General features: G+C 38.5%; 1 protein-coding gene across 2 annotated transcripts in view; it reads right to left on the reverse strand.

Annotated features, from left to right (window-relative positions):
- UBE2F (ubiquitin conjugating enzyme E2 F (putative)) overlaps positions 1–23864 on the reverse strand; it is an 81994-nt gene that overhangs the window by 53664 nt on the left and 4466 nt on the right. For both annotated transcript variants that reach the window (XM_053470752.1, XM_053470753.1), the window contains exons 3-4: positions 21783–21812; positions 21635–21700 (exon numbers count right to left, since the gene is read on the reverse strand). In XM_053470752.1, the coding sequence (XP_053326727.1) occupies positions 21635–21700; positions 21783–21812 (96 nt within the window). The remainder of the gene's footprint in view (positions 1–21634; positions 21701–21782; positions 21813–23864) is intronic.

The raw sequence follows: 23864 nt of genomic DNA on the forward strand, positions 1-23864 counted from the left end.
CGTGTGCCCATTGGAAGCAAAAAGACGGGGAACATGAGAAAACGATCTTCTAACCTAACAACAGAAATAAATTAGAAGACACACAAAATGCCCTGAAGCTTGGCAGTTCTCAGTGAGTTTGAAGGTTACATTTGAAAGCTATGGCGTTATATTGGCTTTATTGGAATGCCTTTTGAATTGCTGATTGCTCAATGCGCTTATATTACATATGTTACTAAATTGCACTGTGATTCAGGCATTCAGCCATCTTTCTTATTACTATCACAATGCCTTGTTCTGTGAGGTGAATCACAAACACCTACAGCAGAGAAGTGATTTGTACCTCATACATAAAATCAGATATACCGATGTTTGAAATCTACATTGTAACTACTTTGTTAGGTAAGGTGCGACAGTACATCATTTTTCTTCCACACAAAGAGCAGGAGAGGTTTGTGAAGATCAATTATCAGCTAATTTTGATCATACAAAGGCACAGTTAATTTACTATGAAGCCTTCAAGGACAAAAATAAAATTAACAAATGAAAATCGGGTATAGATTGAGAAAGATATGTCCTATGCTTCTTGTACAGATTTGACCTTCGTCATAGCTTTACACATGTCCCAGGCATTACTGAATTTCCAGAGGCTCCAATGAAAGGGGTTACCCACCACAAACGTCCAATGGATCAAATGTTTTGGACCAAAAAGATGCTTTTCTAGGTAAAGGTCTAAGGTCACTGGCGCCTGGGTGGTACAGGTTAAAACAGTAAGGGACACACACACAAACTCTGTGGCTCATACACTATATTCAAAAACACACACTCACTGTAACACCATACACTAACATACATTATAACACTCAAACAATTAGGGCTGCAACAACTAATCGATAAAATCGATAATGAAAATCGCTGCCAACGAATTTCATTATCGATTATAAAATGAGCAAATGCTCTGAAAAATACCCCTCGTTTTATAATCGTTTCATTCAGTGACTCACAGCAGCAGTTCCTACTTATCGTTCCTCCCTCTTTCTCATTACCTCTCCCTATGTCATCGTCTCTCATCATGTCTCCCCAACTCTCTTCTTTCTCATAATCTCTTCCCTTTCTCTTTATCGGTCCTTCTCATTTTCTCTCTTATTTTTATCTCTCCCATTTTCCCATCTCTTACCTTTCTCCCTCTCCCTTTTTCTTGTATGTAGTAGAGAGCGTGCCCCCTTGTAGTATACGCAGCTCTAGTTCTGAAATATGACATCATATCCTGTGGCTCACCATCAATCACCGGCACACAATCTTAGGGAGTGCTGAAGCAGAGGTCTGAAGGAACAGACCTTGTGCTGCATTAATGTTGTGCTGGTTAAAGGCACATCCATGATCTCCCTAAGTGGCCCTCGCTGTCAGGCAGTTGATGCCCTTATGGTTAATGCCGCAGATGGCTGTCTGGTACTAAGACCGGCCCTGGTGGTGCCTGGGTGCAGTACACCCCTCACACCCGCAATAGCATGACCCTGCATGAAAACTATTTTAATTCAGGGTAGCTAAGGTTTAAGCGAGTTAACTGTCTGAAGGTCCTATTTTCTCCCCATCCACTCTTACAAGAAGCTGCAATTAGCAGCTTAACGGCACACTGCATACATCATGTGCACTTTAATGCATATGACAGGTGCATGGTCCCTTTAAATTTTTAGGTGAATACCTTTACTCGATAATATGGTTGAAGAGTGTAGCAAATATAGAGTTAAACCATTCCTTTGTTTAATTTCTTAAACAAACAATACCCAAACAACATGAGGGTTCATGTTTAGTAAAATGTAATTGTCTACTTCTTTTCACGGTATAGGGAAAAAAGGCAAAAAAAAAAAAAAAAATTAAGCAAAAATGCAGATGCCCTTGGAGACTTATTTTATTCTGTGTTTCAAAAATGTAATAAACATATTTCTGGGGGTGTAATTCTTATTGCTGTTGTAGACCAAAATATTCAAGGTCTGATATATTATAAACCAAAAACTATGTTCAAATATGGTCAGATGTAATCAGGCAGGGAAATTCAGGAAGTCTTATACCAGCTTTATATTATATATTAACTGACAAGTGAGTTCAACAGCACTTTAAGTGTGAAGTTATATACACAGTGATAGACATGGAAGTGCCTTAAAATATATAGCCTCTCTTCAATGGCTCAAACACAAGACATTAAAATGTAATGGATAAAGAAGCCCATCCGTGCAGTTTATAACAGACTAATATCTATGCTATCTCTTGACCTTGTTAAGACCATGGAAGCTGGGTCATAATGCTTTCAACACCATCCATCACGTCAACATCTACGCTGCAAGCCATGTTGTTTTCAATGAAAGCTGCTAAAAACAAGGAGAGAAGCCAGGAGCGTTAAGAATGATGATCTACGGAGTAGATGTGATGGTAAAAACCTCACTACAAGAGCTAGGAAAAGCACTTTAGTTTTTAAGGAAATAACTACTGATGTGTTGGTGAAAAATTCACATTAAGAGAGGTAAAGATTGACTTTGTATAAAAAGGTAGGTACCAGCACACTCCTCAGCACCAGTGTGGAACAAGGTGGCAGCACATCAATTAACCCAACTAATAATGATAATAATAATCCACAGCACCACTGGATAAAATAAAATCAGATTGCTTCAATGTTTCGGGAGCACGCATGATAGGAGTCAAATACATCTGTCTTGACATTACATTAAACAAAAAGAGAAATGGTGAGAGCTCCCCTTAAAGTAAACTAAAGTTTAAGAGTATGTTTAATGCCGCTTTATTACTATCAAGTACATCAATTAAGCAAAGAATAGCAACAAAAGTGACACAGATAACAGAAAAAAACATTTAAATATATATTTTCTTACTGTGTTTAGCTATTACATAGTTTAAATCATATGTGTTTGATAGATAACGGTGGTGCAATAATAATTTATTGTTCCAATAATGAATGTACAGTTTTGTGATGAGAGAAAAGGACAAGCGGCAACGGACTGAATATTAAAGGAATATACAAAAGATCTTTCAGAGGTTACGTACATCAACGTAATTTGTAACAAATTGTATCCCAAGCATAACTCAAGAAACTGTTCAGTGAGCAAAGATTAGTTAGCTGGAAATTGCGTGCATGGTGATAGAGCCCTGCGCAGGACAGTTTTCTGATGAATTTCTGACCATTACCACCCGCTCCCGCAACGTGTGTGTTCCACTCCCGCCTGCTCCCCCAACATGTGTGTTCCACTCCCGCCCGCTCCCCCAACATGTGTTCCACCCGCTCCCCCAACATGTGTGTTCCACTCCCGCCCGCTCCCACAACATGTGTGTCCAATCCGTCCGCTCCCCCAACATGTGTGTCCAATCCCACCCCCGCCTGCAACATGTGTGTCCAATCCTGCCTGCTCCCGCAACGTGTCCAATCCTTCCCACTCCCGCAACGTGTGTCCAATCCTGCCCGCAACATGTGTTCCCGCTTCTTCTCTCTCCCGCCTCTATGAAAACGAGGCTGAATATAAAGGTGAGGCTAGGACCACCACTGAAATAGAATGTGGGGGGGAACTACCCGTAACACACAGAATACCGCTCGCTCCCACGTTTGTTGACACGACCCGCGTGATCCCAATCCCGACGCAGTCCTCTACATGGTGATACACGCAGAGAACAAGGCTTCCCAAAAACAAATAAGACAAGAAACAGACACGGTTGGAACAAAACCATCTAGCATGTAGAAACACAAATTAGAAGACAAGCCACAACCAAGCTAAAGAGTAAACATGATGGTAGCAACAGAGAATCCAGAAGCAATGTCCAAAAGGAAGGCGAGTTTAGGCCAGAAATCCTTCATTAAACAAAGCCAACAGCACCAGGGGAGAAACCAGAGCCAAAGTCCAAAATATGCCAAAGGTGAAATCCACAGAGAAGAGCAGAGAAAGGAGGTCGGGGGTAAGCCACAGTTCAGAACTAAGAACTAGAATCCAGGTAATGCACTACACAATAAGAAATCCACGGAACAGGAGGTTTGATGAACGTGAAATTGCAACGGAGAAGCATACACAACCTACTGTATTATATTTCTTCTCTTGCAGTTTGTCACATTGACAAAAATGTCTTCTGAATACAGAATGATACATTCAACCCTGGCAGCATTATGGCAAAACTGCTTAAGTCAATAAAAGGCTAAATTAATATGTTATTGATGCAGGCTCCATCCTTCTGTCTCATATTTCCTTTCAGTAATTGCTCATTTCTGTTCATTAATAAGCTCTAATAGGCACCAATTAGTAGTTTTCTAGGAGGAAATCAAAATGGGTGTACCCTTAAAGGTCTTCGGTTGTCTTAAGGAAATAAACTATAGCCAAGGTCAATAGAGCCGATCCTTTGTTGTCAAAAGGCTTTGAGAGCGAGATAAACCAGAATTACAGGGGATACATGATACTTTGAGAGTTACAAAAGGTTTCATGCAAAATATCTCTCAGGTCACAGCTCCTAAATGTGTTCTCATAGTGTATATTATGCAATGTAACAATCATTAGAAACAGAAAAACCACAACTAATGAAAATACATAGTAACGCAGTCTGGAAGTCATTATACTTTGGTTATATGGCCAGCATGTTTTGCTCTTATTTCTGTACTGTATTCGTGTTTACTTAGGGTCTTTATAATTTATTTCAGGTGGGCTGTAAATAAAACAAACAAGTCAATTATAGCACTGTTTCTTTATGAGCTGTGAATGCATGCTTGTACTAAATGTCATTAATGGACAAAGGGCATAGCCCATAAACAATGGTGACCAACTGAATTCCTCAGGTATACCATAGAAATGTGCAACGTCATAGGATGGATGTATATGTTAAAAGGGAACTCACACCAGATTAAAAATAAGACAATAAAGCAAGATGTCTGTGAATCCTAACCCATATAGTACTGTATTCAGCGCTGTATTTTATGCTGAGGTTGAATAAATCTCCATTAACCTACCTCTTTAAACATTAAATAATATGATGTGAGAGGTGACAACATAGCATAGCTTTGTATGATTCTTTTAATATAAATGGACAGATTTAACAGGATGAAAAAGGGTAAGGGTGTTTTTTTTCTTTTCCAATCATATTTAATGGACCACCCACAAAAAGCAAGTTTATGAAGACTTAATTATTAACATATGCATCATATACTTGCCAAAGAGATCAACCACACACAGTTAATTTAGAAGACCTATAAAAACATTCTAACAAGAGTTAGAATTACATAGGAAAGGTACCCAACCATATTACAAACATAGCCAATGTATATTTAAACTATACTGGAATCTCTTATCTTTTGTCGTAATATATGATACAACTAGGACTGGAACTAAAAACATGAAACTCATCCCGGGCCCTGAAGATCCGTAAATATAGCCTGCCATGGTTTATGTGTTTGTCCCCTCTTTGCATATGATGCTTTTACTGCCAGTCAGCTCTAGTGCTGGCTTCGTGCACACTGCAAGAGTCTACTGTCTCTTTCAAGAAGTCAATCAATGGTGAGAATCTCTGGCTCGCAGGAGTGCTCCAACTCATTTTGATGGGAGCATTTTCTTGTCACTGATTGGGGCTTATAGCTGCAAAGAGTGGCATGAAAACAGGACCAGTTAGGAGTGGTGGGCTGCAGTCCACCGAGCATTTGCACAGTTTTCCTAACGACCAGTCTGGGCCTGTATGCGTGCTAGATTACAGTAGAAAGATCTACTTCTCTGGACATTAGATGGATTTCAGGGTCCTATTGTTTTCTGCCAATGCTGAGCTGATGGAAGGTCTCTACAGCTTCTGATTCTGAAGTAAGTCATCTTTAATTAGCTGCACTAAGTTTCCTCTTATGTAGCGTAACTGGATGCTCCTTTCTGCCACCCAGTGCTTCTATGACGGAGAGCCAGAAAGACATCACCTTCCAGCGCTCCGTCACAGAAGCCCTGGGTGGAAGTGCTAGGCAGCATCAGAGGTTGTCCACGCGCATCGTGCAAACGTCCACCGGCTGGCCTCGAAAGACACCAGGGAATCAGGAGCACAGGGGCAAGTCTGGGGATGCATTGGCAAGCCTGGGGGCAGAAATGAGGGGCAGGCTGGCAAATAAAAGGTAATAAACACAAAAAAAAGCATTTTTCTCAATCAGTTTTTATTAAATATGAAAAAATAGTTTACATGTGAATTAATATTTACTAGTAAAACTTGTCTTATAACCAAGAAAATACGGTAATAGTGAATAAACCTCAGAGGTTAAGGCACACATACACAACAATAAAATCAGATATACTTAGAAAAAGAAAGACACGCATGGAACGGCAACATGTGACATATACACACACAGATAGTGACAGCTAAGGAGGAAACATGCAAGAAACAATTCTTCTGGCAATTTATTCATTCTCTTGTGGCTTTGTCACTTCACTGTAAATATTAAACACGTTTAGTCCTAATTACCTGAAATCTATCATGCAGCTCTTCCTTGAAATTTCCCAAGGTCTCCACAAGTGAACAGAGATTTCTAAAAATAATTTGCAGCGCAGAGAGAGCCATGCTTACATATTTCTGGAAACTGGCTGCAGACATAATATTTAAAAAAGGCATACCAAAGAACCCTACATACCAACTAGAATGAGATATTCAATAACCAAAATGATACTAAAAACACAAACCAGAACGTACGGATCAAAGTTACACCGATGTGTAATCACAAGACAATGAAATCCTGCCCGTTTAAAGACTAAACTGTACATTCTTAGACTGGAGCCTGAATAAGACGTGACCTTTCTCTATGCAGAATTCAGAAAGAATACGCAGCAGATATTACATCCTGGTTTCAATTCAGGGATTTATGAATACACTACATGAGCAATTTCAATTAACTGTGTATAAAGAAAAAAAAGCAGCGAGAGACAAAATCTATTTTTTTTTAATTTTTTTTTTTAAATACCAGTGCCGGAGTACAAATGCTCCATGGGTTGCTCTGAAGCCTTTTTGTATGTTTTACTGTTTTATATTTTTGTCAGAAACGCAAAAAAGGACACAATGTCTCTCTCCTCTTTCGTTTCTGCAAGGCAGTAGCATGGGATCTCTCATTTGCATACGCTTATTTTAAATAAATATATATATATATATATATATATATATATATATATATATAGCTTTGAGACAAGGACAAAATGCATTATATATCTTGACCCAAATAACAGTTCTGACATCTTAACGCTTGCCTTGTCCACTAAGGCCTGTTTTGAGCACTTTTTGACATAGTCATGGTAACCAAGTGTAACCAAGTGTACTGAAAATACATGAACAGCATATAATCCAAATTATGTAAACACTGTCACATCATTTTATTTGTGTTTTTGTAAACAGATGCAACAAAAAAAAAGAATAATTAAAAGGCATGTATATAAATATCTGTAGTCCCCAATCTATGAAGGCAGGTACGTACAAGGTGAATAATTTATACGATAACATAAGTGTTGTGAGTGGCAATAATTACAGCCACTCAAAAGTTCTACATGCAAACAAAGGACATAACAGTCCTCAACAATTCAAAAATGGTGCCAGTGAGTAATGTACTGAAAGTGGTGTCACTACTACAGCTCAACTATTCTGCACAATGAGTGCTGACACCGCTCAGACAAAAATAGGAGAGAAAGTTAATGTCCCAACTGGAAAAGTACACACAATGACTGCAAATTGACTTGTTATATAAAATAATCCGGGGTGTTGAGGATAATTTCATCTATGGTTGCGCTATATACAATCCTCATTGGTTGGGCTATACTCACACACGTTGTGGAGCTGCAGCTGACAAGCTTCCTCCATCCCCTCCTCTTTGAGTGAGTGAGGGTCAGCTAAGCAGCTCTGTGTTTTACTATGACGTGATCTGAATGGGTTTTTTTTCTATTTATGGGCTAAAACCTATTTATTACTAATTAGTGAGTGTAGAAATCCCATCTACTCATCTATCACTAGCTATAGGCGCTTTTGCCCAATTACAAGTTAGTTCAACGACTGAATAGAAGTTTATGAATTTTACAATCATTCCTTATAAAAGTAATCTTTTATACTGATTTCTAGTCTGTACTGCAATCGAATGTCTTGTTTGGTTTGTAAAATATTATTAGACTGTAATGGTACGGTGAGTCTAACAATTGGTAAAACGAGTTAATCTTGCAAATCTGGCCCAAAACTTTTTTTTTGATACGTTTAGTAATACCATTGTTTTACTTTTTTTTTTTTTTTAAGGATACTGTTGGATTACTACTGGGTTCCTGGCCAAAGTAAGTGAAAGAGAAAACATGCATTATATGAGGAATAGCTAATCTAAGATGCTCTCCCACGGCCCACATCAGGAGCTCTGGAGATAAAGCTTCTACTAAAGGCAAATCATTTTTATTTTGTGTTCAGGTTTAATTAATGCATATTAAAGTACTTAAAAAAGTACTTCAACTGGCATTCATTTTTTAAGGCAGATGCCTGGGACACAAGAGCGTCCAGCTTGACTTCAAGGCCAAACACCATTATCTTCTCATATAATACCCCAAATATGTCTTCATTAAGGAATATAGATCATTTTATTCACAGAACATTTACAGTCACTTTTTATTGCTTACACTTATCAAAGCTTTTTACACTCAAACCTATTTGAAATTAACTTGCATTAACCCACTATCTACCTAAACTGTTTCTAAAAAAAAAAAAAAACATTTTAAACATAGTGGGAAATAAATACAAAAAGTCATTGTGTAAAAAGTTGTTAAATTAGTGTTTATCGCCACAGCAACCAATCAGCAGGAAGATTGCCTTAGTTGCTACGGTGACATGGACACTGTTCAAACTTTCTGGCAGAATCACTTTTATTTCATACAAAGCCCCTACGATATACTCTCACAACTAATAACTGACAAATCCTATAATCCCTTATACTTACCACTTGTACTCCTTGTTTTTTCACAGATGTGAAATGTCATGCAACTGTTTCAAATTGTAGAACATTCTATACATTTGGGACATTGTCAGCTATATTTATATAAATGGCATGGTGTTTTCTCAGACCGGTATTCAAAATGTTTTCAGAGAGGTTCTGGACTTGAGGGAACCCTTCGATAGTTTGTGCAGAATGTGCGTAGGTGCAATAAAATTACATTCTGGAGGCAATCATTTGAAAATTGATATACTGATACAGCAAGCAAGTCAAATAATATACCCTTTTATAAGAATACCTGCCAGTAACCAGGTTAAGCAAGCTGAATGCGATTACACGACCAACCATATAAAAGATCACACAGGGGAGAGTCTCATTTATGTACCTCGTCATCTGTGCCACTTATTTCTTTATTCTTAGGATATTGCCTACTGCAACAATAATGAAGGCTAATGATGCATTCCAATCGTTGATCAGAACCTCAACATCTTAAGAAACACACTACTTATTTAAATATGAAACATTTTCCATTCCATTGAAACCATCATTTCTGGGAAGAATTACATATGGATGCGTGTGTGTGAATTACTTTTCAGAATGCTTACAGTCTCTTCTAGCCTCGCTAGGCTTCAATTACTCAAACATTGTTCCATTATATGAAACAAATATTTGTAATACTAGACTGAGATGCCCAAGTGGACCTACCTCTGCCGCTTTTTTGCCCTTTGTGATATAAGGATGTTAAATTTGGCCCCTCAGACTAGCACAGTTGATAGCAAGTAAGAAAAGTTACTTATGAGAAAAAAAGGTTGCTCTAGATTGTAAGCGTGTTTGAACATGGCCCTTCTCACATGACAAGTTTGTGGTTGCAAATGTAAAGTGTTCTGAATTAGCACAGATAAAAATCTAGATGTTCCAGGCCATCTCTACCCCTACCATTCAGCTGTAGTACAGCAGTGCTTCGAGTGCTCTCCAAGTGACAGATTGAGTAGAGCCCCCATTTATTCTAACATGGATAGTTGATTTAGAGGCAAAACAGAAGGAAACTAAGCCAAAGCTGTTCCAAGGCATTTAGAGAAGGAATTAATGCATTATGTCTTGTACTTGTGTGCAAAGGACCAATGTTGTTGACTTCCAGAACTGGGCTACTTACTGACTTAGAGCAAGGCCCTTGAAAATGATAATTTGGGCCAACTCTATCGTCATGAATTACGTTTTCCCTCAGGGAGATTACTAGACACTGCAGCAGACCAAACTCTAAGGATGACTATCTTCTCCTGTGTTTTACTGGGGACATATACGGCATATATCTCTCACATAGCTTAATTAAAATAATTGGGGTGAGTATCCTCTGTTTCATTGACATATCTCATGAAATAATGTATTTACCATTTAACAGCATAGACCACTTCCCACCTGTTGTATTAAAATATGTCATACACATGAATAAGGTATACTGGTTTTAAAGCAGAAGATATAGGGGACTTGACTGATCAAATCATTTCTACAATGTTGTCTGCACTTGTGGGCGCACACATAATGCTAGTTACACGATTGAAAATGCATCTTTTCAAATGATCAACAGAGAACGGGGAAACAATAATTCTATTGAACAAGACTAAATATGTAATCATATGTGGCTATAAAGGGTTATTAAGAAAGCTTTAGGTGTACCATTAAGACAATTCAATGCAACACTCAAGTATAAAAAAAGACAATAGCCCTTCAAAGTACATGAAGGCCAAGCTTAAGACACATGCACAAAAACCTATGAGAGATAATAGATTCAACCTCTTACTCTGCTCATCTATCACACTGGTTTTGTAAGAAACAAGAATAAATTACTTATAGAAAAGGGACCGTAACCCACACATCTTTAAGGTATTAATAAAAAACACAATGGATCCCTTGCAACAAAGCAAGTGGAGTCTAAGTTAGAAACACTGCTTTACAATCTTGATGGCTTCCTCTTGAACTTAATCAGCGGCACTGGGTACCTGGACATCTATCCACAAATGTTGGGTTCAGGATTTATTAATTGAATTATGGGTAATAAGGTATTTAATGCAGAAGATATAGGGGGAACTTGATTGATCAAAAGTTCTATTCTGCCATTGAACTCTGTGTGTTAAGGTAACTCTGCATAAAGGATGTAAAACAGGGCAAATATTTTTTAATGTAAAAAAAAAAAAATAAAAAAAATAAATAAAAGGAACATTAAAAAAAAGGAATGAGCATTTCATTCCTGGGCAATATTTGAATGGACAACAACATTGTTTATACGTAAACTATAATTACAAATATATGTTACAGCCTTCTTCCAAACATGACAAAGTTCATATCGTAGAGACATGTTCATTTGTGGCTATATAAATATTAAGACAAGTCAATGCTATATTTAACTTAAAAAAACAATAGCCATTCAAAGGACACAAAGGCCAACATTAAAACACATACACAAAAAACTATGGGAGATAATAGGTTCAACCTCTTACCCTACTCATCTATCATATTGGTTTTGTAAGAAACAAGAATAAATTACTCATGGAAAAGCAACCTTTGGATGTTTAAAAACTATAGGAACCCTTAATTAGACCAAGAAACAAGATTGTTGGAAATCACCGTGGCAACCGTAGTAGTACAATGAACTCATATTAATTTAGAAATTTTCACTCTTACAGAACAATTCTAGTCTAGAGAAAAAAGGCATCTCTTTGGTATTAGCCAAACGGGAGGCAGCAGGGGTCCATCTTGCGACCCCTAGGCACTTGTTGAAGTCTCCTATCGCGCTCCCTTACAAAGAGGACAGGTCCGCATTGGAGTATATATATTCTAGGTAAATTGTAGACTTCAACAGAAACCACAGTGGTTTTTGTTACTCTTGATTTTTTTCCTATTGTAGACATATTAAAATGAGAAAAAATAAGCTTGTTTTAAACTCTTAACCAGATATTAAGACCGAGAATATGTGCAGTTACAGAAAATAAAGATGAAGAAAGAAATATGGAAATATGAAAAAGGACAAAAGTAGATAGAAAATTCCCAGCAAGCCACGACTATAAGAAATAAACTTGACAGGGAAAGAAAAAGAAAAGTTAAATAATGAGTACCATAGAGAAGAAAATAGTCAGTTTGGATTCTCTGTGGAACATGCTGTGTATCTAGCAATCTAAATGTCTTCAAGAGTAAAAGAGACAGTCAATCTGTATGAAACAGATTACCTAACTACTACACGTATGTATATTTTTCTGTTTTATGTGTGTTGTTTAGCTTGCGATATTCTAAATATAGAATTGTTATGTTTGTATGTACCATATTAGAAAACAAGACTTTTTTTAAGAGCAAAAAAACTTATCGTCTTATGTTGAATGTCGTCCGAGGTCTGACTACAATACTAAGATCCAGATCCCCTGCAGCACTGCAGGGGACCCGGATCCTCCTCTCTGGCAGCCTCCGCTGCTGCCGGCACTTCCTCTGGGGGTTTCCATGACGGAGCGCCTGCGTGGCGTGACCTTCCGGTGCTCCATCATAGAAGCCCCAGCGGAAGTGCCATTGTCTGCGCGCATCTGGCAGCCGGTGAACATCTGCACGATGCACTCAGACAACCTCCGCTGCTGCCGGGCTTCTATGACGGAGCACCGGCGTGACATGACCTTCCAATGCTCCGGAACGAACGGGCAGCAGAGGTTGTCTATGCCCAGGGAGTCTGAAGTACGGGGAACAAGTCTGGGGATGCATTAAGTCGGGGGGGCGCAGAGTGGCACATAGGGGGTTAAAGGCATTTCTGTAGGCAGAGTGGCATATAGGGGGGTTAAAAGGCATTTCTGTAGGTAGAATGGCATATAAGGGTAAAAAGCATATCAAGGAGGCAGAGTGGGATATCAGGGAAGCATAATGCATATCAGGGAGGCATAGTGGCATATCTGGGCATACAAGGCATATCTGGGGGCAGAGTGGCATATAGGGGGTATAAGACATATCTGGGGGGCAGAGCAGCAAGCCTGGGGGCAGTTGTGCATAACTGGGGGGCAGGTTGGCAAATAAAAGGTAATAAAAACAAACGCGCAAATACAGTATATAGGATATTGGAACAAATCTGTAACACAGCAGTAAAATATTTTCAGCATTAAAACGAAACTACAAGAGTTTTAAACAAGCTTATAGTTAAAATGTTGCAAGCTTATGTGCACATGGCCATTGTAGGAGTATTTGACAGTGGACAGAATGAGCACCTCGAGTGATTTGCAGCTAAGCAGCCCCAAACGCAACAAACAGGAATGCTCTATGTGTTCTGACACCTTTCTATGAGCAATTTGAGCTACAGTAGTTCATTAACATGCCTGCCAATGACCCTGTCGCCGGTTCACCGATTTTCCTTTCTTGGATCACTTCTGATAGGTACTGACCACTGCAGACTGGGAACATCCCACAAGAGCTGCCATTTTGTAGATGCTCTGACCTAGTCATCTAGCCATCACAATTTGGCCTTTGTCAGATGCTTACGCTTCCCATTTTTCCTGTTTCTAACACATCAACTTTGAGGATGAAATGTTGACTTGGTGCCTAATACATCCCACCTACTGAAAGGTGCCATGATAACGGGATTATCAGTGTTATTCATTTCACCTGTCAGTGGTCATAATGTTATGGCTCATCGGTGTACATATTTGTAGGCGATTGCTTTAAATGGTAGTAACACACACTCAAAAGTTAGGGGTCTCCTAGATACGTCCTTTCTTAACGTAAATGTTGTCCGTTAACATAACATGAAATGGATCATATATAAAGTGGTAAATGACTACTGTAAGTGTAAACAGCTGATTTTCAATGAAATATCTTTACCCTAAACGGTATGTGTGTGTGTGTATAATATACAGTTGGCAAAGTTTAGACATTAATGGCTGTGTGTTGAGTTATATTTGAGAGGACAGCAAATTTACACTGTTATACAGGCGGCACACTCACCACTTTACATTGTAGCAGAGTGTCATTTCTTCAGTGTTATCACTTTTGTGAGATACTGTTTATATATATTCTTTGGGACAGGCTGGAAGGTTTCTCATCATATTAAGTGCTGTCAGTCCCTGTTTACAGTATATTTGATATTTCTGATCTCCGTGACCCAGTCTGGAAAACGTTTTATATTATAAGGACACAAAGCAATGAAATCTGATGGCCATCAAACACTCTTGCCATCCACATTTTGTCACAGTGTCACACTAATTCTTATGCCCAGAGTTATCACAGAAATGAAACTTGCCAGTGGAAAATACAGATTTTCTTATTTAAAAGAAACACTAGTTTTATATTGGAGTAAATATGAGTGATAGATAAAAAGAGATTGCATTCCATGCATACTCTCTGCTAGGGTTGTTCCGAGAGATGCGTGAAAAACTTTCTAATGTCTCCACAAACAAGATTGTGTCTTTAAAGTCCAGTTATTTAAGAATAGAAAGCAAAATCGCCAGATGATGCAGCCAGCCAGAGGTGAAAGACATGCCATAGAATGATAAAGTAACCTCTCAGCTCTGGCCCAGAACAATAATGTTCATCCCAGGACAATACGCAGTTTCTGAAAGATAACTTGATGAGTTATTGATTATCAGACACCCTATCAATATCCTTGTGGAATTACTGCTTCTTAGCAGCTAGACAGGTATTAGATGGGCAAACGGTTTCAATATTAGTATCCTAATATTTTAACATTACTCTGTAAAGATAAGGCACATTTATTAGGGGGCAACAGGGATATTGTACAAATGATCAGAAGGGGTGATGTAACAGATGACCTAGTTCAAACCTTCTGCTAAGAGAAAAAATTGTTTTCACGTTCATAAAATAGGGATGTTGCTACATATTGTGGTCATAAATATTTCTTAAAACATGAACTACATTAGCCATCTAGTATGTAGATAGCTATCTAAATATGACAAAGTAAAGACAATTAACACATTTAAATGTAGAATGCACCGTGTCAGTTTAAAGGCATTCCGCATACACATTTTTTTCCTGATGTCGCTAGATTCTTACCGTATATTATTTTGTGCTACTATGATATATAAACAAAAAAACAACATGTTGTTTTGATGTATTTTCTTGTAGAAGGCCTGCCTGTCTGCACTGCTCACATCTCCTCATCACTCCAATCATACAAAACAATCACTCAAACCCCTCACTCATAAAATGCTTTGTTAAGCTTTGTGGGTTTTTTTTCTCCTGTTGGCAATGCGTTTATACTGGCACATAAAAAAACACAAATTTTCAGCTTGTTGTTTCTAGTTCACCTGCTTTTGAGGGCCACAACTCCCACCCATACCATCGGCCTGGCTGAGGGTGATGGGAGTTGCAATCCACAATAAGTCCTCAGCCCATTTCTGAAAAATAAAAAAACACCTTGCACTTATATCTTATAGTGTGTTTATTTGTGATTGATTTATTGATTTTATTTGCAGGTGGGGGGGCTGGCTGTGGCATAACGCCTGATCCCCTGAACGACAGCAGGGATCAGACAAGCTTTTCAGCGTGCATGTCAGCTAATCTAACTAATAGCACATTTATTGTATTTTTTATCACTTTCTTTTAAAAACATGTTAGAACACGGTAGCAGGCAGCACTTATTCCCCATGAATTGAGTCTCGTGTTAAGTGTAAACGTGAGGCTTCCGTTTCTGAGGCGGTCACCGGCTCCGATATGCAAGCTCTACTTTAATCATGGAGCTTCAGGTCATCACAACCCGCTTTCTAGCATGTTTTATGATTTGCATGGAACGTCATGAAGGTTTAAAGCTGTTAAGTGAAGTTTTCAAGTAACAGGGAGCTTTAAGGAGAAAAATACATTTAAATAACGTTTTCAAAGTTTTAAAGTCATTTCAGTTCTATTATAAAATAAAATCGGTGATGCCATTTCCCTTTTGAATGCTTGGGATTACCAAATGGGTAGTTCAGCCCTGGGAAGCTTGTGAGATCATCAAATTTACAGAGCAACGTTACGGATAATAAAGTAACCTCATTGTGGAACACCCCCTGATAAACTATATGATATTGATAAAAATATGCATAACGTAAAAGGTTAAATGTGTGTGCATGTGTTTGTGTATAGACACAGACATACACCTCTTTATGTGGTTAAACGGTTCACAACACTAAGTACCTGATCAATGTCAGGAAAGCGTACCCACTGCAATCAACAGGATCGCTTTCCGAATATATGCACAAGGGGCTTCATTAGACCCCCAGGAACACTTGCAAATCTAGCGTTGATGCTGGCTCACATGCCAGGAGATGTGTTTGATCGAACAGGGCATATAGCAAGAGGGAGGGGAAAGGAGCAAATTTATATGGGGGATTCTACAAAATCACCCCATGTAATTGCAAGGTTGGCAACATGTAAAGTGCAAATGATAGCTGGAGTGTTGCCTTTAATCTATGATCTCTGATACAAACTGTGTAGACATGGTTGCCATCACTATTTTTAGCCTCAACAAACCCATCCAGATTTCTGTGCAAGGCAGGTTCCTAGAAATGGCTTTCACAACAAACATTTGTAACAGCCCCTAGATACAAGATCCATCCTGTGTACAATAAAGGGTCACATTACAGTAATGGAACTCTAAAAAGGGAGAGGGGGAATCATAGGAGAAAACAAAAGAAGTCATATAAAGGTCACTACACATTTGCATCGGCCAAAACCAAGACATCTCCATGTGGCAAGAAGTTACTAAAGTTCTTAATAAAAGGAATAAAGTAGCTTTTAACAAAAGTTTAACCATGTTAGAAGAAAAGACACAGTATAAATGCATCAGTTATACACATTTATATCAAAAATGCCTAAAATCACCTCTCCTTACTAGCCCAGCTTGAGCACAAATATTAACTCATTCATATTACAGTAGCTCTCTGGATTGCTATTTATAATAATTTGCTAAATTGAAGTGTTGAAGGCTGGAGTCCTGACTGGTTAAGGAATCATGGCAGCTCAAGTTACTTGAATCGTGACAGTTCTGTACAGTAAGATTATTCCCTTAGACTGGTAAATTATTACAGTGCAGGTAAAGTGCAGCAGAACGTAGCATCCATATGTTTGCAGAAGAAACTGTTAATCACGGCAGGAATCTCATAGCAACCACCGCCAATAATTATCTGATTCGCTTGTTTGTATGTATATATATATATATATATATATATATATATATATATATATATATATATATATATATATATACATATATACATATATACACACACATGTGCGTATGTGTATGTCTTTATGGACCTTGCTATTCCAGTCATGCTGGAATAGAAAAGGCTCTTCCACAAACTGTTCCCACAAAGTTGGAAGCATAACACTGTCCAAAAAAATCTTGGTATTCTAAAGCTTCACTGGATGTAAGCAGTCTAGCCCAAACCCTGATTTCAATAATTGTGTCCCAATACTTTTGGTGGTGTACAAAGCAAGTTCCATAAAGACAAGGTTGGACGAGTTTGGTGTGGAAGAACTTGACCGGCCGCACAGAGCCCTGACCTAAACCCCACCGAACACCTTTTGTGTGAACTGGAACAGAGATTTGGAGCCAGACCTTCTTGTCCAACATCAGTGCCTGACCTCAAAAATGCGCTACTGGATGAACTGGCAAAAATTCCCACAGAAACTCTCCAAAATCTTGTGGAAAGCCTTCCCAGAAGAACGTGGGAACTGTTATACCTGCAAAGGGGGGACCAGAGTCTTTTGGTCAGGCGTCCCAATACTTCTGTCCATATAGTGTATGTATGTATGTATGTATGTATGTATGTATGTATGTATATATATATATATATATATATATGTAAATATATATATATACATATATATATATATATACAGAAAGTGGTAGGCATTTTGTGGCAGGTGGAAAACATTTACAGCAGGCAAGCAGAAAAGAGATTCTTGGAAAAACAAACTTCCCTCACCCCCATGTTGGAACTAAACTACAAGATACTTTGGCTAAAATTAGCAAATGGGACACAGCATGTGTTTTAAGCCCTAGCACTTGTATTCACATCCGGCATCTGGCGATAACCCTGAAAAAGGATCGGGTGCGAGGTTACAAGACACTGACATGCAATGAAATATCGGACTCTGCAGATCAGACGATTGCACTAGAGGTTCTTTTATTAAAGGTTCAGCCATGGGCAGATTTATTTGGGGACCAATGAAGCAGTCTGTTAATGAGAAATGCTGCTCAATTACTAGCCCAGCAGATTTCTCCTTGGCGGCATATGTGTCACAGTCACTGGGTATCTGCACACTCATGCATTGGTAAAGGCACTAGAAGAGAATGTTCAAACACACATAGTGCCGTTTTCTCTTGCCAATGGATTTAGTAATGAATTCAGTGATGGTCTACGACATCTTACACACACATGTGAGACACATTGCAACAGGAATTAGTCATTTGACTGGATTCAATTAGAATGGGAGCCCCAGATCATCAACTTATTGAGGCCAAACTTCAGTTCCCACTGGATACTTGCCTCAGAAGTGAAAAACCATGGCCAATCTGAAAACGCACCTGTGATTCAAAAATGACTTCTTTTAGTTTTAACCCTGCGCTGTTTGTATGCATGCCTGATGTCTTGACAAAAAAAGGAAGAATCTTTCCCTGGCATTTGTGTATACATATGCGATTAAGATGAATGCCTACAGTAATCAGATATCTCAAAAACTGCCATAAGGTGTGTTAAAATGTTAATTCAACATTGAGCAACGTTTATGCTCTACTGATTAAGTTCATCCTCGAGGACAGGTTTGTTCTAATACTGTTTGGTGCTTGCGAACTTTTTCTTTAGCACCCTTTTTCTTTTTCAAGTATGGACCTGACATACTCAAACATAGGTAAGTTTTACCTATTATAAATACATTGCGCTAACAAAATCACTCAAAAGAGAACTATGAACAACATGCCTGGGTTCTTGCAGACATTTTTTGACAGCTATCCTATAAATGGTTAAAATAAAAAAAATTAAAAAGCTTTGTGCCAACTATGCTGCTGGGTGGATGAGCCAACATGGGGCGTTGGATTCTGTTACTGCACATTTCATAAAGCTGGCAGTGACATTAACCTGCAATGTCTTCACTTCTCCAAAGCTCTCTGCCCAGGAGCACATCATCGGAAAACTCAAACCTTCTCTGTAGTACGTTTTGCCACTTCCCGCAAGAAATGTTAAAGTATAAAGAACAATATGTTATTGTCTTTAGGCCAACAGTGCGGTGTACATTAGCATCTCTTTACTGTTTCTCTGTAACCCGAGCAGCGTTCCACTCAGTTACTCTTTTTGATGACTCTTGGCAGTCTCCTGACACATGTCATTCAGCAGTGCCTAGTACCTGCGTATGCAAGGGCATTATCAGCGCATGCACAAGCGTCCTTACTGTATTCTCACCTTGTGGCTGTCTGTGAAGACAACAGGTCAGCTTCCTACACAGGTTTGAGTTTTAAAAGAATGGAAGAGGAGAGGGTTTAGAATACAGCACAGTGTTTCTCATAGAGAAACCCAGGAATATAGCAGTAACAGCCCATGAGAAAATGGAGTCTTTAGTTGAAGACGATTTATTGGGCCGATATAAGTTTATGGGATCTTTGGAGGTCTACTTAAAATGAAGTGCTGCTACAAAAAAAAAAGTAACCATGCCCCTTTAAGAAACGTCACTTAAATGTAGGTGAAAACGCGGCGTCATTTTATTATGCTCATTAAAAAACTACACAGCACAACAATTTGCAACTGCAAAACTGTTCTAGGCATACAGTTTTAATGTCATTTTTCACTTTAGAAGAGACAGAGGGAAATTGAATTAATTTGCCAGGATGTCCAATATATACACAGAATTATCCTTTTCGGCACAGTATAATTTTTCTTTTACTAACTTTAATTTAAAGATAAAAATGGATCACTGATTAACCTTTGTTATTCATATGTTACATGCAATAGAAGGAAAATTGATCCATAACAATGCTGTCCACATTATGCATAATTTCCCTTAATCATTTGTTTATTGTAATGGATGTGTTTCCTGGACATTGTCAAGCCCATTTATTAAACACACATTGTGCATGTTTACAGTGCCCCCTTGTGGATAAAAGTGATAATCACTTTAGCCTTACTAATAAACATCTAGCAGAGCATCACACATCTGAACTATTAACATTAAAACTACTTTCACATATCTTTATCATATGAAATATTCTGTTGGCATATACTGGAATATTACTGACATGAGCATACAGTGGCCCCAAAGGTACATTTCCTTGGAAGCGGATTTAGTCAAATACAAACATTTCCCAGGGGAGCAAAAGTCAGGGAACTGTATAAAAACCCCCCATTGCACTAAAAGTCATTTGAAGCAAGGACAAGGGCTTCTGACTATAAAAAAACAGGACATTTAAAGCAGCTACTTACTTAACACAGAAAAAAACACTGGCTGAATTCTGTATATGTGGTAACATGTAATCAGAATATGTCTATACATGATGCCCTCATAACAGATGCGACATTATATCCCCTCCCTAAAAAACGGAGGAAACAAGTTTAATAAATCGCCTGCGGAATATACAGAACATAGATTTAAAAAAAAAAAAAAGTAACATCAGGAAAATTACAATTGAATAGATTATCAATGCCCTACAGTACTGTTCTTAATAAAAATCCATGAATCCATTCCACGGTTGACTACATTTTAATTTTAAAGATAGGGGGTTAGGAATTGGAAAGATGCAGAAAAAATCTTCCGGCCTAATGTATTAAGAGGAGGAATGGTAAAGCAAAGGACGCGTTTCATGGCAGACTGTCACTAGGAAGGGATATCTGAGACAAAAGTCATCGAGATGCCCATCACATGCTTCAGCGCACAGTGCCTCATATCAGATTTCGGCGGCAAACACACGCAGCGCTTGACACACCTCAGACATTCTGTCAAGGACCTGGTGACAGACCGAGCTCCTTATAACGGCTTCACATTCCCTGTGAGCATTGCGGTCTGTCACACTTTTGTAAAAGATAACCCTTACAACTACAGACTTCTTTTCTTTTTGTATAAAACACTACTTGACTACATTAGATATTTCATATACATGTATATGCATTTTGGAATCATTTTAACATACAGTATAAGGCTTTTTTAGACTTGAAAGCTTACATTTCCAATGTCTAGTTTCTCATTCAAATAGCAGATTGCAGAGAGTTAAACAATGAAGTATCTACTGAAGAACAGATAAGTGCAAAGGGAAATAAACTTTTGGCAGGTCACTGGAAAATTAATTAAAAATATACAAAATATATCGTTACTGAAACTTTAACATAAATATGCACAGGTAGGTATCCCAAAATGTATCCATGAAGGGAAAAGCCTCACCAACCACCCTCCCTCCCGCCGCACTGCATTCCTTCAGTGATCTCCCTTTTAACCAGCCTGCTGAACTGGGGCACTTTGAACACCCCCACAAGAGTGAAAGGCTCCCTGTTTTGTAGCAGAGGGGCTGTTGCCCCATGGACCCGAATACACAACCGGGTGGGAAGCCCCGCTAGAGATGATGCTAAGCCAACATACATATATGGATGCTGATGCGGGTGGCAGCTGCTTCTGATAAACTATAAAATTCACTAGTTTTCATGAAAAAAAGATGTAGTTAGGAACACATACTATAGACACTGATAGAAACAATTAAGTTTGCCTTACCTGGGCTTACTATCAGCTGGAAGTAATGCAACTTGTTGGGATCGGGGAAATTTACTTTGCAGGTGCCTAGTTTAACAAAAAATAAGTCAGTGCTTATCAAAAACTTGCATCAAAAACTGCAAAAATGTTATTACTTTGTATTACTTACATGGTAGATTGGCTTCAAGTTCTGCTACTTCTGTTGATACAAAGTGAACAAAGAATTAGCAGACATGCAACAGAGACAAATATAACATTACATGTATTCTTAGGCTGTTGAATGTTTATAGGGAAAACACTTCCTTAAAGCAGATATGTAATTTTTCCTAAATCTTGTATTTTATAGTCCGGTGCACTCAGGGGTGTAACGAGAAACCCCAGGGCTGTGGTGCAAAGATTGCCCCTGGGCCCCCCAACTTCAACAGCTGGTCTGTGCCATAATTGCCCCCAAACAACTTGTCTGTGCCCGCTTTGCCTCCCTTCCAACATACACTCAATGTAAAATGTAAACACACCTACACATCCTTGCTCACACACACTAAAACACACCTAATTACACACCCGTGCTCACACACACTAATACACACATAATTACACACCCGTGCTCACACACACACACTAATACACACATAATTACACATCCGTGCTCACACACACTAAAACACACCTAATTACACATCCGTGCTCACACACACTAAAACACACCTAATTACACATCCGTGCTCACACACACTAAAACACACCTAATTACACATCCGTGCTCACACACACACTAAAACACAAATAATTACACATTCGTGCTAACACACACAATTACACATCCGTGCTCACACACACAAAAACCCAAATAATTACACATCCGTGCTCACACACACTAATACACATCTAATTACACATCCGTGCTCACACACACTAAAACACAAATAATTACACATCCGTGCTAACACACACACTAAAACACACCTAATTACACATCCGTGCTCACACACACTAAAACACAAATAATTACACATCCGTGCTCACACACACTAATACACATCTAATTACACATCCATGCTCACACACACACATGCACGCAATTACACATCCGCGTTCATGCACACTCACGCAATTACACATCCGTGCTCACGCACACAAAATTAACGTCAGGGGCCAGGAGCCACCAACCCACAGATATGTTCTGTAAACCCAATGTTGCGCTCTGCAAACCCAATGTTGCGTTCTGCAATACAATTTTGTAGCTGCTTAATGAAAACTGTCCAGCAGGTCTTTCTAATAATAGGAAAACGGCCAAAATAGCATAGGGAGCAGGCGTTCCGAAACCCACAGTATTTCAGTTTATAGCAAATGCACAAAAGTTGCATCCTCGTTTGCTTTAAATAAAAAGGATTTGAGAAAAAATACTGTTATTGCTTACACTATCATCTGGTAGCACAGCAGACGGCCAGAAAAATACATCTGTGTACTCTTTAGGTCAAAAAAGGGGGTTTTACTATTATTTGTCAATAGAGGGCATTCTGTGCATCATGATTGATGTTTTTATTAAACCATTCCACATCCATGAAACTATAGTATCACGATGGTACCTTTTAATTATAACAGATCAATTCAATAAGTTAAAACATTAAATGTTTGTGTAAACGACATGAAATGAATAGGGGATGCAGAAAACAGATGTCGTAGAGTCCAAGGAGCCACGGCGCTAAAAATATCTGCAATGTCCTCTTATGCATCTAGGTAAAAAGTCAGCCAAATAACTACTCGGAATAATCTCAGCGTCAACTTTGATAAATATGGTTTCCAAATAGAACAGACTTGCGCTGCTAGACTAACGCTCATGTGTCAATTAACACTAAAATTGTTGTGCAGATGTCCACTAACTCTGGCATATCACTTTTACATACAGGACAGGTTAATTTCATGTTGAACTACCGATGTAAGATAAGAATTATATTGGCTTGGAAAGGTGCCAAATATCTATGAACGTTAATATGCATTATCAACGGCCAACGGCCAACCCTGGTGAGCTGAGGCGGGGATTTATAATGCAAAGAATCATATCAGGAAGAGTTGATTTGTTCATCTATCTTGGAAACTTCCAGATTAGTGAATACAACCCAAACATAGAAGCCCTCCAGAAAAAAAGGTTAAAAGCAGTTTCTTGACCTAAATCTTTGCAATGTAACACTCTTCTATCTCCCAATCAATCCACTTAAAATAAATTATATATAAGTCAGCGCTAATGTGAGCC

The sequence above is a fragment of the Spea bombifrons genome, chromosome 7 (genome assembly GCF_027358695.1).
Source record: "Spea bombifrons isolate aSpeBom1 chromosome 7, aSpeBom1.2.pri, whole genome shotgun sequence".
Taxonomy (NCBI): Eukaryota; Metazoa; Chordata; class Amphibia; order Anura; family Pelobatidae; genus Spea; species Spea bombifrons.